General features: G+C 40.3%; 1 protein-coding gene across 1 annotated transcript; it reads left to right on the top strand.

The window, feature by feature from the left end:
* Positions 1-230: 230 nt before the first annotated feature.
* On the top strand, positions 231-13,310 carry LOC112554626 (inactive polypeptide N-acetylgalactosaminyltransferase-like protein 5). The gene is given in 12 exon segments (XM_025222535.1): positions 231-318; positions 2,935-3,481; positions 5,784-5,950; positions 7,605-7,782; positions 8,002-8,138; positions 8,141-8,201; positions 8,533-8,650; positions 9,219-9,404; positions 10,496-10,630; positions 11,159-11,263; positions 11,571-11,705; positions 12,314-13,310. Coding segments are annotated over 11 exon segments (1,836 nt in total). The 5' UTR covers positions 231-318; positions 2,935-2,993; the 3' UTR covers positions 12,440-13,310.
* The last annotated feature ends 491 nt before the right edge of the window (positions 13,311-13,801 follow it).

Genomic DNA, 13,801 nt, shown 5'->3' with positions numbered 1-13,801 from the left:
TACTCGTCAGTCTGAAGTGTCTGCACAGTCAGCACCAGGTGCACCAGCTGCAGTAGATCGTCGAGTGGATGTCATTTGCGGTACAAACAAGGGAGATAATTCAATGGTGTGTATGTGTGTGTGTGTTTGAGAGAAAGAGAGAGCATGTTGTCGTTCATTGACTTCGCTTGAACTTGTGACCTTTTGTTATTCTGTTTACGTTTCAACACCGGTGTGGGGCGTTGGTGTTACCTGTTGCGATTCCAACTTGAGAGACGGTTGAGTGTGGAAGTCTGAACTTCTCAATGGAGAATCAACTTTAGTCTTATGACTTTAAGGGTGAGAGTAAGTTATGTAATGGATGTGTAAAGAACATGTATGGGACCCAGTGTTTGCTGGTATGTATTGTCCGGATTCAGTGTGTCCCTGACAAGCACTCGGGGCTGTTTTACGAGTTCCTTAGTCAACGACCATTTGTTCATTTGTAGGAGGAGTTGTGCGTGTGCAGAACCTTTAGTCATAGAACTAATTTGCTTCATCAGATGTGTCGGGTTTGATTCCTGAGTGGAGTAGAGCTGAGCATTTTGAATAGAGGAAACTGTAGGCGCGGAGTGGTGAGCTGCTAATAAACTACTTTTCATGAACCGAGTGATGTACTTTGCATAGGTTAAAATAAGTCCCCTTCCTGGTAAAGTCACATGACTAAATTTGAGGCTCTACCAAGTATTGGTGCGATTCATTAGTGAAATGGAGCGTCGAAAGCTGGAGCCCTTTATATTTGCTCGAAAAGAGGATTTTAATATATGATAGCATGAATTTGTTAATGACTGATGTATGCAATGTTTATCGTCACAAATTGCCCATTAGCGTTTGTTTAACATAGGTAAGGAAGTGTTATAAGTTTTATTCGCTCATTACGTTAATTCGTAGAGATATTTGGACAGTTTTTCATATGTATTTTATCGTACAATTTATTTAAATTGTTATCCTTTAATCTATCATTAGAAAATACTTGTGATTCAAAATGTGTGCTTTTAAACTTAAGGAATACTGAAGCTCTGTAATGTGTTTGTGTGTGTATTTATTGGCTAAATGACTTTTTAATACTGTTTTTGCATTGTATGACTTAGTATGTCATCTCACTTTCGTTGTATTGACGGAATCGTATCTTTCTTATAAAACATAGCTGATCTTTTTGACCTCCTGTCTTTTGTGAATCTCAAATTTTTATAAAGTTTTAAAGTTTTGTATCGTCTTTTCTTTATTTTTGTAATACTTCTGTGCATCCATTTTGTAAGATGTGCTTATGTCCTTTAGCACGATGACGACACAATTTACAAAGGGTGAGCACTGCAGTCTTTTCACCATCACATTCTAGGTCCTACTCTCATTGTCATGTTGTAGCACGCACGTCAGTATAGAAAAACGACAGGGAATTGTTATTAGTAGGCATTTGTGTATACACAAATAGATAAATACACAAATAGATAACACCACCTACAGACACGACTGGACGCCATACTTGAGATTAAGCTTAAAGACCAACCTGAATGGTTTACATTTTTTGCAGCTATCGGTATAGATATAGGCGATACAAACCTAACCTGTAAATTTCAGCCCCCCAGAACCGATCCATTAATTAATTATCCGCTAGCAAAATTTGTGCTCTCAACTAGCTCCGCTTACAGTGTACTCCGTCACGTTGGTACACCGTTAACAACATAGCCAGCCGTCAACACCAAAACACAGAGACAGTTCGGGTTATTCGGACGTTGAAAGTCTGCATTTCTCTTGCTTTTACAGAACCACGAGATCACTAAAGGAAGGCTTTTTAAAGAGAGAGTTATCAGCTACACAAAAAGAAGGTGTAATTATATGTATACCTAAAATGGGTAAGCCCAGAGATCAAATCAGGAACTGGAGGCCAGCCACTCTTTTAAATTATATATAAGATTGGTGCAGCATGTATTGCGAATAGAATGAAAACAATTTTACCATCTCTTATCTATGAGGATCAGTCTGGCTTTATCAGTGGAAGATACCTTGGGGATATTAGACTGATATACGATCTTATGGAATATTTAAATGCAAATAAACAACCTGATTTACTAATATGCATGGATTTTGAAAAAGCCTTCGACAGTATCAGTTTTAGTTTTATGCTTAATGTTCTATATTCCTTCGGATTTAGCCCACTTTTTCTGTAAAAGGATCACCACCTTTCATACAAATATTAGATCAAGTGTGTCAGTGTATGGCACACTATCAGAATGGTTCCAAATGAAAAGAGGATGCAGGCAGGGGGACTTCATCTCACCTTATTTATTCATTTTGTGCATAGAAATTCTAGGTATTATGATCAGGAAAAACAAATGTATAAAAGGTATAAAAATTCACAACTCTAAAAGTCAAACAGGTCAATATGCAGATGATACTTAAATAGCACTGGACGATAACAAACTCCCTTTTAAAGAAACTATGAGCACTTTCGATATATTTGGAAAGATATCTGGATTGGTACTAAACACCGGAAAATCAAGTGCAGTATGGGTGCGTGCGTGCGTGCGTGCGTGCGTGTTCAAGAGAAATGATTTAATGCCAGTGACAACAAATAGGCAACCAAACATCCTGTTGTTTTCTTATTTTAACTGTCTTCTGAGATTTATTTCTCCTATTATTCTTTTTATCTTCTTTTTCGTTCTTTCTCGACCACTGGTGTGGCACCCGCACTCTTCTACCCGCTTTGATGTAGCAATCCCTAGGAGGCCGAGCTTTACAAAAAAGGGAAGAAAAGGGAAGAAGGAAAGTAAACTGCCGCGAGATGGCGGTCCGCACGGGCCCGTCATCAAGGAATCTAATGTTTCTTTGCTTTGTCCTTGTTTTGTGCTTTCTATGCACCCAATGAAGAGGAGTTATTAATAGCCTGGGGTTTTTTGTTGTTTTTGTTCTGGACAGGTACTGCCGGGGCAGAGAGTTATCACAGGATATAAAAGACAGGAGACCTGACCATTGCAATGCGTCTGCGCATAAGATACACTTTTTTTCTTCTTTCTGTGGGCACTATTACTTTCGTCCATTTCGCTCTTTTTCTCAACTCATCACAAAGCGCCTTTGACCTGGATAAGTGCATAAATGGGCGCAGGGAAGTCGTCGATGTAAGTACGCGCAGAAAAAGGCCCTTGTACATCCTCAACAGCAACTCGACTTACGGAGCACCGTTAGACTTGATGCCATTTCTTCTAAGCAAGCTGGCATCTGCATTTCCGGTCACGATAACTGCTGATGAGTTTCGAAAAAATGAGAAGACACAGACCGGCAACCCCCTCATTGATACTTATGGAGAGAACGACCCAACATTGTCAGGTGAGAGAGGAAGGGGCATCACTTTCGTGGGCGAAGAGAAAGATGAAGCAGATGCCCTAAAGCTGAAGTTCAACCTCAACGTCCTGGCTTCTGACCTCATACCTCTGAACCGCATGGTGCCAGACTCCCGGCTCGATGGGTGAGTAGCTCACGATAAGGAGCTGAAGAGCTCAAAGGTCAAGCGCAAGATGAATGGCTAGCTGAAGGAATTGTTTCTTTGCAATGATATACAATATTACTGCCCTGTCTTTAACAAAATGTCTTGTCGTTAGTGTTGATTACTTGTTTTGGTTCTCATTGTGTGTCAGTCTGTACACCGCTTCCCAATTTGATACCTGGTCTACTTCTCAATCAAAAGCTTTGAAAAAAGTAAGATGAAATAAGACGTAAATAGTCATACAAGAGAGTCTGATTGTAAAAAATTACAGTGATTTTTTGAAAGCTTTTATCGATGTCACTCATCGAACAGGGGAGAAAGTGAGTTATTGAGAGAGTGTAAAACACAGCCTGTAACAAATTGTGTAAAAGAGTGTTCAATGACAGTGTGACTGAATGCAAGAAAAACTTTATGAATTAAAGGGTGTCGGAGTAAGAGACTAAGTGAAACTTAGTGATTGAGAGTGAGAAAGATTGAGTAAAAGATTGTGCAAAATGAATCGGAGAGAGACAGAGGGAGACTGAAAGTGAGTTAGAGATAGAAATTAAATAAAAGAGAGAGTGTTTATAAGTGATATATTTTGAATGTGAGTGAGAGATCGTGAGCAAGAGGTCAACAGAAGAGTATTAGTGAGAGTGTGAGTGAGAAAGTGAGAAAAGTGAGAGATTGTGAGTGTGCGAGAGAGAATGGGAATGAAAGTGTGCGAGTGAAAGCGGGTAAAAACAAATGTGTATGCGTGTGTGTATGTGGGTGTGTGCGCGCACACGCATTAGAATGATTGTGAATGACAATAGGTAAGAAGTTGCGATTTAGAAAATATGAGTACATATGAGAGAAAGAGTGAAAATGAGTGTGATCGAGAGTGAATAAGAGATGGTGAAAGACAAGTAAGACAGTAAAACTGAGAGACTGTGTCATTAATACTGTGAGTCAGAGGTTGTTAGCAAAGTCTCATAAGTTGTGACTGAAATTTGCAATACTTTCCTTTCTCAATGTGTCATATTTATTTGGCCTCGAAGATAATAAACTGCATGCTACAGTAATACTATTCTGCTCCAAGAATGTAGACTGCATTCCTTCCTCTGCCAGCAGAGAATAGGTTTGTAAGCTTGTTAAAAGAGGGAAGATGGCTGTGTTCACTCAGGCTCTCAGTCTTGACCACTAACAAGTCCTGCTGCTAGAATTCTTCGAGCAGATAACACTTGATACAATCTGGTTTTATGGCACAGACTCATACAACTGCAGAGAAAATGTCGCGCCGCATGGAATCACGGGAATACGTGAATCCACAAGAAGAATAACAAATATTTAGTTACGTATCATAGATGTTTTAAAAACTGCAAAGATTTTAAAATATCACGACTAGCGATAAGACAAATATAACAGTCTTTAAAAATGCTTTATTGTAAAGATTGTCAGTATCTTAATTTTAACGTTTTAAATTTTTATAAAACATTTATTTACAATTTTTGTTTTTAACGTTTTATTTTCTAACAATTTAAAATATATTAAAAATGTTTTATTTAAAAAAAATTCTTTTAGGTTTATAAAATATTTCATCTGAAACTTTAACCTTATTACAACCATGTTAGCAGTTTTTAAACGTTTATAAAATGTGTCAGTGCTATCTAGGGATGTTCCCTCAACTGCCCCCTGGTTACCCACAATCCCTCAGGTGCACGGTCCCCAGTCGGCGGCAAGGAATGATGTGAAGTGTAATTTAGGGGCTAGTCATACGACAGTCACGACAGTCACGTGCTTGTATCTAAGGTCGTGTAACGCAAGGATCAAGGGTGATTGCCAGTGTGGCAGAAAGATAGCCTAGACTGACATCTTGACAAGGCTGAAGTTAAATATTGCAAAATACTAAAGCTCTCTATGGTAGGTATTAAAGCTGTGTATGGTAAAAGTTGATATATCAATGACAAAGCTTTGTAGAGCAAAGGAAGAAAGAATAGTTGACTGTATCTCCCAGACACAAGTAGTCTTCTCTCACTTTATTCTCCAACTTGGGTTTTAATGAATGGATGTCAATACTTTATAATTCTCCTGGTCCGTCTCCATAGTATGCAAACATATCCCTTCCCCCTACACATTTCACACAGTCACCTTTAATTAAGACCCTAATTGTGTAAAATGTAAACGATTCAAACCGCGTTGTTAGATTAACCTTGTGAAGAAGCTCCATTTCCAGCGTAAGTACATGTTTATTATTTTAGTTAGGAAAACCTGTAATAAAAGGAAATGTTGACTAAAGATGTTCTTTCCTGTATTTATGATTCAGGTGCGAGAAGCTCAGCTATGCTCACGATCTTCCGACAGCCAGCATCATTGTACCCTTCCACGATGAGTGGCCCTCAGTGCTGCTGAGGACAGTCTACTCCATTGTCAACAGAACGCCGCGCCACCTGGTGCAGGAAATTATTCTCGTGGACGACCACAGCACCATGAGTAATTCATGTCTTGAGTTCATTTGTTATACACTCTCTAATCCCGATAGTCACAGATTAAAAGGATATTTCGAAATTTATATACATATTGGTCTTTGAAGCATAATTCAGCCAGAGAGAAACATTCACAGGAAAAGAGATAAAGACTAGAGCAGGGGTGGGCAATTAATTTTCCCAAGGGGCCGCATGAGAAACTGGGATGGTTTTAGAGGGCCGGACTAATATAGTTAACTCAGTGTTACCCAATACTGTATATATATATATACTGGCGGGCTGGCCAGCGGGCGGGCCGGTCAGAGACAGGAGGGGAGCCGGATGCGGCCCGCGGGCCGGCCTTTGCCCAGGTCTGGTTTACAACATGACTCGACCAATTGTGTTTCCCCGAAATAAGTCCTCGAATACACCTCCTCTCCCTTTCCCCTCCCCGCCAAATATGGCGACTGCTGTCTTCGTCTGTCTCCCTTGTAGTCGCTACTATGAAGAAAGCAGGTACCATCACAGACAAGACCTCTAGTCCAGACCAGGGCAAACGCCGGCCCGCGGGCCGGATCCGGCCCGTCTCCTGTCTCTGACCGGCCCGCCGCTTGCCCGCCCGCCAGTATATATACAGTATTGGGTAAAACTGAGTTAACTATATTAGTCCGGCCCTCTAAAACCATCCCAATTTCTCATGCGGCCCCTTGGGAAAATTAATTGCCCACCCCTGTTGTTAACTAAACCGGCAAAAAAAAAAAAACTATTTTGAAGTTGTATTTGCAAATATTGAATTAATTTATATTTAATTTGATATGTTTTTTGATATGTTAATATATTTAATTTGATATGTTACAGCCTTATGCTGTATTAATCATGATATTATTTGATTTTAAGAATTTCGTTTGTGTACACGAGGTATAAAACTTTTTTTGTTGTTTACATCTGCAGAAGTTTGTCTGCGTGCTTCGGAATAATGTGGGAAAACAAAGTCGCCAGAGATCGACTTACGGATTTTTACCTAAGCCATAGTCATACAGATCGAACATTTTCGTTTCTATCGCAAGAAGACCTGAGGGGCTTTTTAAAAATTCTTTTCCGTATTTTTGTTGTTATAGTTTTCAACACAGTTGATAAATTCATGTTTATTTAACTTGAAGCTATTATCCACAGCCAGTTCGTTAGATTGTTGTTTCTGATGACGCAGGAATGAATGGACTTTTATATTCTGTATACATGTTTTATAATTATGTTTTCCATTTTCTATATCCACACTCCCCCTTCGTTTTTGATCCACACCTGGGTTTCGCAATAAGCTTGTAGATGGCAACAGCAGGGAGAAAGAATGAAATACGTGCCCTTTACATATACCCATACTAATCTTTCTTCAGTAAGAGAAAAGTACAAGTGAGAAATATTTGGATAGCACGTGTACACTTCTTTGGATTCTGACGAAGTTTTCAAAGTACTACACAGCATTTAAAGTTTTTCATCTTCCACTCTTGTAAAACTGATGTACATGTGACAGCTGACAGCAGTATGTTTATTTATGTCTTGTAGTGTGTCATTGGTGTGGTTGTGGTCATAGCTGTGTATGAGTTAGGGACGATGTCAAGAATAAAGGATTCACAGAGAAAGAGAGTGGATAGAAAAACTGGTTTTGTCTTCTTGTCTGTGGACAGCCGAGCTCGGACAGCCCCTGGATGACTACTTACAGGACCACTTCCCACGTGACCTCGTCCGTGTCCTGCGATTGCCTCATCGACAGGGTCTCATCGGGGCTCGCCAGTCTGGAGTGCACCAGTGTACGGGGGATGTCCTTGTTTTCTTTGACAGCCACATGGAAGTAAACATAGACTGGTAAATCGTTCAAGTTATGTCAAGTCTAATGATGATGATGATGACAACGACGACGACGACGACGACGACGACGAGGATGATGATGAGGAGGAGGAGGAGGGATGATGGATTATGATCATGATGACCGCTTGTTATTGTATTTAAGCTGACATTAACAATTCTTGCTCACTAAAGAGCCAGACATACAAAGAGACTAAAGAAGAAGGGATGTAAGTACAGGTTGCAGCCGCTGTTGACGGAGATCAAGGCTGACCGTCGGACGGTGGCGATGTCGGTGCTGGACTATGTCAATGCTCATACACTAGAATACTACTTCCACCGCGGCTACCTCCCGCGCTACGGCTTCGTCTGGAGCATGGCTTCTTTGAGACCTTCTTCCGCCAGGACCAGGTCGGCCCCTCCCCACTCAGCCCTCGCCCGTAGGTTGCACTTCACATCTTTTATAGATTTTCTTGAGGGAACTAAAATATAAATTTGTAGTAAGTCCAGACAAAAGCTCTTTGTGTGTCAAAAGGAAAATGATAGGTACATATAGATAATAATATTTAATTGGAACACATATCAATTGATACAATGTGTCTGTTTGTTTGTTTGTTTGTTTGTTTGTTTGTTTGTTTGCTTGCTTGCTTGAAAGCTGAGATTGGGACAATATGAAGCAAGAATAAGTGTTTTCTGTGTTTGATTCACACAAGATGAATTTAATAAATAAAAAAAGACACTGTTATCTTCTTGTTCGATTTCTATGTACAGAGGTGCGGTGATGGTCGGAGCAGCATTTGCCATGGACAGAAAATATTTCCACGAGCTGGGAGGCTACGACATGGGCATGAAGGTGTGGGGCGGGGAAAACCTGGAAATGTCCTGGCGTGTGAGTCTCACATCGAGAATAAATATACTGAGTCTTGTGTGATGGGAGTTAGTCTTATATAGGGCATGATGACTGTAGGCATGGTGAGACAGGGCATGGTGACACATGCAGTCGTATTTTGACGGGTGGAAGGTTACCGGTTTTCTCACACATGGGGGGAGGGTATTCAAGCCAAAGAAAGAGATACAGTTGGCGACAGGCGAATTATTGCCTGCCTGTGCAGATCGAGTAATGTGTTGCCTTACTAGCAAATGTAGGTAGCCATCATCATCAGCTACTCTCCACGTAAGATAATTCATCATCCAGACGCAGGATTTTCAACTATGTGGAAAGGGTTGAAGATGCTAACAGTCTATTGGTTTATCTTTGAGTTGGCGTAAATACTTAATTCTCACATATATGTAAATAGCAAAATATTTTTTACACTTAAATACTTGCAAAAAATACAAGGAATTCAAAGTGTATTTCTATTTTCAAAGTGTATGTTTTACTTAAAAGGGGATTCTCAACCTTATGGTAAAGGCATGGAGATTCTTCAACACAAAGTGTTTTACATATCTTCCTGTAGGTGTGGCTGTGCGGAGGTCGACTAGTGCACGTGCCCTGTTCACACCTGGGTCACATCGCCAGGTTTCAGCCCTACGAGTTCCCTAGCGGCAGACACACCGTGGAAGTCTTCAATTACAAGAGAGCTGTCCAAGTGTGGATGGGACCTTACAAACAATTCGTAGAAAATTACTTTGATGACATGGCCGTGAGTTGAGCTTTTATCATACAGTGCATGTCACTTCTTCGCATATTGCTAAATTCTTTCTTCCTTTGTCTATACTGACACATGTAGTCAAAGCTGAAGACGTGTTCATAAAATTTAACAGGAATCGTTGTGGGTTGTTGTTGTTGTTGTTGTTGTTGTTGTTGTTGTTGTTGTGTTTTTTGTTTTGTTTTGGTTTTTTTTTTTTTGTTGTTTTGTTTGTTTTTTCAGTCCTTATTATCTTCCTGTCAGCTCAGATTTAATAAAACAAACTCACTTTCTTTAATAATGAAAATATTGCTATTTATTCAACGAGATAAAAACTAAACTTAATATTGGACTTTAGAAATTACTTTAATTCACAATGGAACATGGTCAAATAGGACATTTACTATCAAGTAATTAGTAATAGAACTTTGAAGCATCGGCAACTAGGATGTTTACTGCTTAACCGTAGCCTGGTGGCTAATATGAACTCAAGATCGGTCAGGCCGAGGTGAAAAACTAAAACAGCAGCAGGATACCCGTTTAATCACAGATAGTGGTCTGGGTACAGTAAATCATTGACACGATCACTGCTCTTCTGGCCTGTAGTCTAGGTGGCTTGTTGTCTGTATATAACCCTGACTAACATAGGTCATTGGCAGTGTCACGTTTTTTGTTGTTGGTTTTGTGTGTGTGTGTGCATATTTCGCTCTGTGTGTACAGCTCTTCATTTTATTTGTCTTAAACATAATTTTTCCTGCTTCCTTGTCGCCTGACATTTCCCTTTACTTCAGTCTTCAAATCTGCTTTTCCTCTCTTCGGGGATCTCAATAATCTTGCAAACAGTTTCCCTGGACACAAGCAAACATCATTTCAATAACACGTTTTTTTTTCTTTCTGTAGACTTTTTTATTTTCAAAATTATGGGAACAAATTATTCTGAACATGATGTCCCCACTGCCAATTGTTTCTTACGATGCTTGCAAAGTTACCAACCAGGTGGCATCGAAGAGATAAAAGCTGTCGTAGAGTCCTACAGGATGTCAGACAAACTTCTCTCCTGCGCGGTGTGATGATGTTGGTTTGGCTGATGGTCACGTGATGTGCAGGCGGTGGACGAGGGCGACCTGAGTGAGAGGAAGGCGCTGAGGGACCGGCTGGGATGTCGCAACTTCACCTGGTACCTGGACAACGTGTGGCCGGAACTGAGTGTCTACGACCGTGACGTCACGGCCTGGGGCTCGGTGAGCAAACCTTGTTGAGAATATCATTACTTGCTTACTATCTTATTATCATTACAAACATGCTGTCATTACATCTCCTATTACAAATCCTAGAAGACGAAATATTCAGCTCAGCTGACCACACATCAAATGATAAAGGGGAAGTCACTCCTGGGTTCTAAGTCCAAGTCGGCTTTTCTGGGCTTAATGAGATAAGAGTGCACATTTTTGTGTGTCACCTGGGATTAATTACGTTTCTACCATGTCACCTGATGTTTACCACTATTTATCTTTGACTAGTACTTAATTAAAACTGTTTAAATATCTCCAAGAATGCAATTATGTTGTAGATAATCCATTCTGTGATTGGAGTTAAGATATGTCATGAGAAAAAGTTTTCAAATATTTTTAAAATTTATAAAATCTGTTTTATTCCAACCAATGAAATATCAGATTTTATTTGTATGTGTGGAAAGGGAGTTCTCGACAATACTTTTATTGAATGTTTGTACTAGATTATTAGAGCTTTCCTGATGTCTTCTTCCACAGCTCGTGCACAATGTCAGCGCTCAGTGTCTCGACAACCACAACTACGTCTTCCAGGCGCCAGCCGACCTCTTTGTGTACCCCTGCCACTACAAGCTGTCCACACAGGTCCCAACACAAACATTGTTAATGGGAAGAAAAACCAGTCTTTGATGATCTGGAGATAAAATCACATTCCTAATCTCAAGAAACAGTTTTAGAGAACACACAAAAAAAAAATCCGAGGCAGTTATTTAACAAAAATATTCAATAATGATCAGATACGGGCAAAGAAAATAGAGATGACAAGAAAGATGTTTTTCAACTATTTCTCTCAAGAGATCAGTTGTGTGGGTTGAGGTGATTGCAATTGTTTTGTAGTGGAAAGAAATACGATTGGCTTATTATTTATGTAATAAAAACGACTTTTTTGCAGGGATTTTCCTTGACTAGAGAAGGTCTGTTGCGCACGACCCTGCAGTGTGTGGTGGTCAAAGACAAGGTGGACGGAGGGCGTCCCAAGCTGGAGGACTGCATCATTGGACCTCGTGATAAGTGGACTCATTCCAAGGTACACACACTCAGTCCCGTAACTTTGTGTTTCTCTTGATGTAAAAACCCGTTGTTCTAATTATTCACGATGCCAGTTCTGAGTATCTACTTCATCTTACTTTGTCTTTGAATGAAGGTAAACCTGATAATCTCCATGTTCTCCTTGTGTGTTCGCGCGCGCTCATGTGTGTCTATTTTTCTTTTCTTTTTTCTTTCTTGGCAAAAAGAAATATTCATTGAAGAAGGTCAGTTACTTATAGGGTTATTATCAAGAATAGATGCTGCATTAACCATATGATTGTTAAGCGAATTGTGTTGTCATTGAAAGGGGAGTAATACGTTGTGGAGCTGTTACTAGAATGAATGCTGGAAAGACAGTTTGCCCGTGTAACCGAGTGGTAGTGATGTTAATGGTTTGAGTTAGCAGCTTTCTCCTACACACTCAGTCACATGCCAGACAAAGACCAGCCAATGTACCCTCTTTATGGTGTCACCAACCCTCCATGGGCATGTTTTATTTGACGATTCACTTGACTTACACACTAACATCTTTTCTCGTGGTCTGGCTTTGCTAGTCGGAGACTTGTCTCCCCTGTGGCATGTTTTACATACGGGTATTTGTTCCAGGAGGGCGCCGTCGTGCACGTGATGTCCGGCCTGTGTCTGGACCTGGACTCAGTGGGACCAGTCATGAGGACCTGCCAGCCTCACAGTCTGTCTCAGCTCTGGCATTTCACCAAATACGTGGACTAACTTATTGTATCGCCATGCTTTGTCATCGCAGCACCACAGGCAGGGTGTCCCTGGTTGTCAGGTGTTAGTTTGCTCCCCCAACCAGTCGGTCTCATTCTGTTTGTGGTCTTCTGCTTACTGCACTTTTGGTGAAAAACAAACTTACATGGACTGGAGGACAGTTACATGACAGATACACACAAGCCGACATGAATAGAAAAATAAAAAAGTGGGAGGAATACATGAGATGAGGTGTATATTGGAAAATAAATGTTGGCACAATATGTAAAATAAAGTTTAGTCCTCTCAACAGCCATCGGTCACTCGGTGAATTTGCACAGTAAACCACTTTCCTCTGTCCTCACGCACTCACGCACAGCCTTTATTTTGACATGGTGAGGCGCTTACATTGTAAATAATTGGTCAAGGGCTATCTTTATCTTTGCTTTCCAATTTAATATTTATTGTAATTATTGAAGATTATTTAAGCAAATTAAAAATTACAGCTAATCACAGAAATAGTCTACGAGCGGCACTTTTTGTAAGAAAGGCTGTCAAGTAAATAAGTAAATTGTAAGTTGTGGGCGATACAATCATGTTGTTTGTAGTTTGCTTTGATTATCGTTAAGTGCAATTATCACTTTTGAACCGCAAGTTATTTTGTGAAAAATATTTTTATCATCAAAGGAAAAGCTCTGATATTTATAAATTTGTAATTATTTATTTAAGTGTTTGTAATAGTGGTGTACATGTTTTTATTCAAATGTTATATTAGTCTCAACCAGCTGACAGGTCACTCATCTGGTAACTTCTGTTGTAAATAAAAAAATCGCCATCTTATCTCTAAGGTTTGTTAAAAATAAACAATCGAACTTTACGTTTTATGTAATATGTGCAAGGCTGAAATTGTGCGGCATCTTCTTTAATTTTTCTGTGGATTTTGTTTTAAAGAAAATTTTATTTTCTTGTCCAGTTTTGTTTTGTTTTCTCTCTCTCTCTCGCCGGCGATGTGCACGCCTGGTTTATTTCACTGTGCATGTCATGTGACCTCCGTGGGTTGTGGTGGTGGTCGAGACGTGTGTATTGATCTGACTGAAGTCTGTCGCCCTCCATCCTCCACACCCAGCCTCCCATCCTTGGCTGCACACGGCCTGTGAGTGCGCCGCCATGATTCATGGAGATGTCTGGGCGATGGGGTCTCCACCACGCAGTCAAGCGACTGAGCATCTCCTCTCCTCCCCTTCATCGAACTCTGGTCAGCAGGGGAAACAACTTCATTCCAGAGGGAGCTACAGAGCCGCCGCCGTTAGAAGCAGCAGTACACAGCAGCACCTATACCTCCAGCATCAGTAGATGTAGTGGTGGTGGTGGTGAAGGATCGAG

Source organism: Pomacea canaliculata, linkage group LG13 (genome assembly GCF_003073045.1).
Source record: "Pomacea canaliculata isolate SZHN2017 linkage group LG13, ASM307304v1, whole genome shotgun sequence".
In the NCBI taxonomy this organism is placed as follows: domain Eukaryota; kingdom Metazoa; phylum Mollusca; class Gastropoda; order Architaenioglossa; family Ampullariidae; genus Pomacea; species Pomacea canaliculata.
This window is presented reverse-complemented; position numbering and strand designations above follow the sequence as displayed.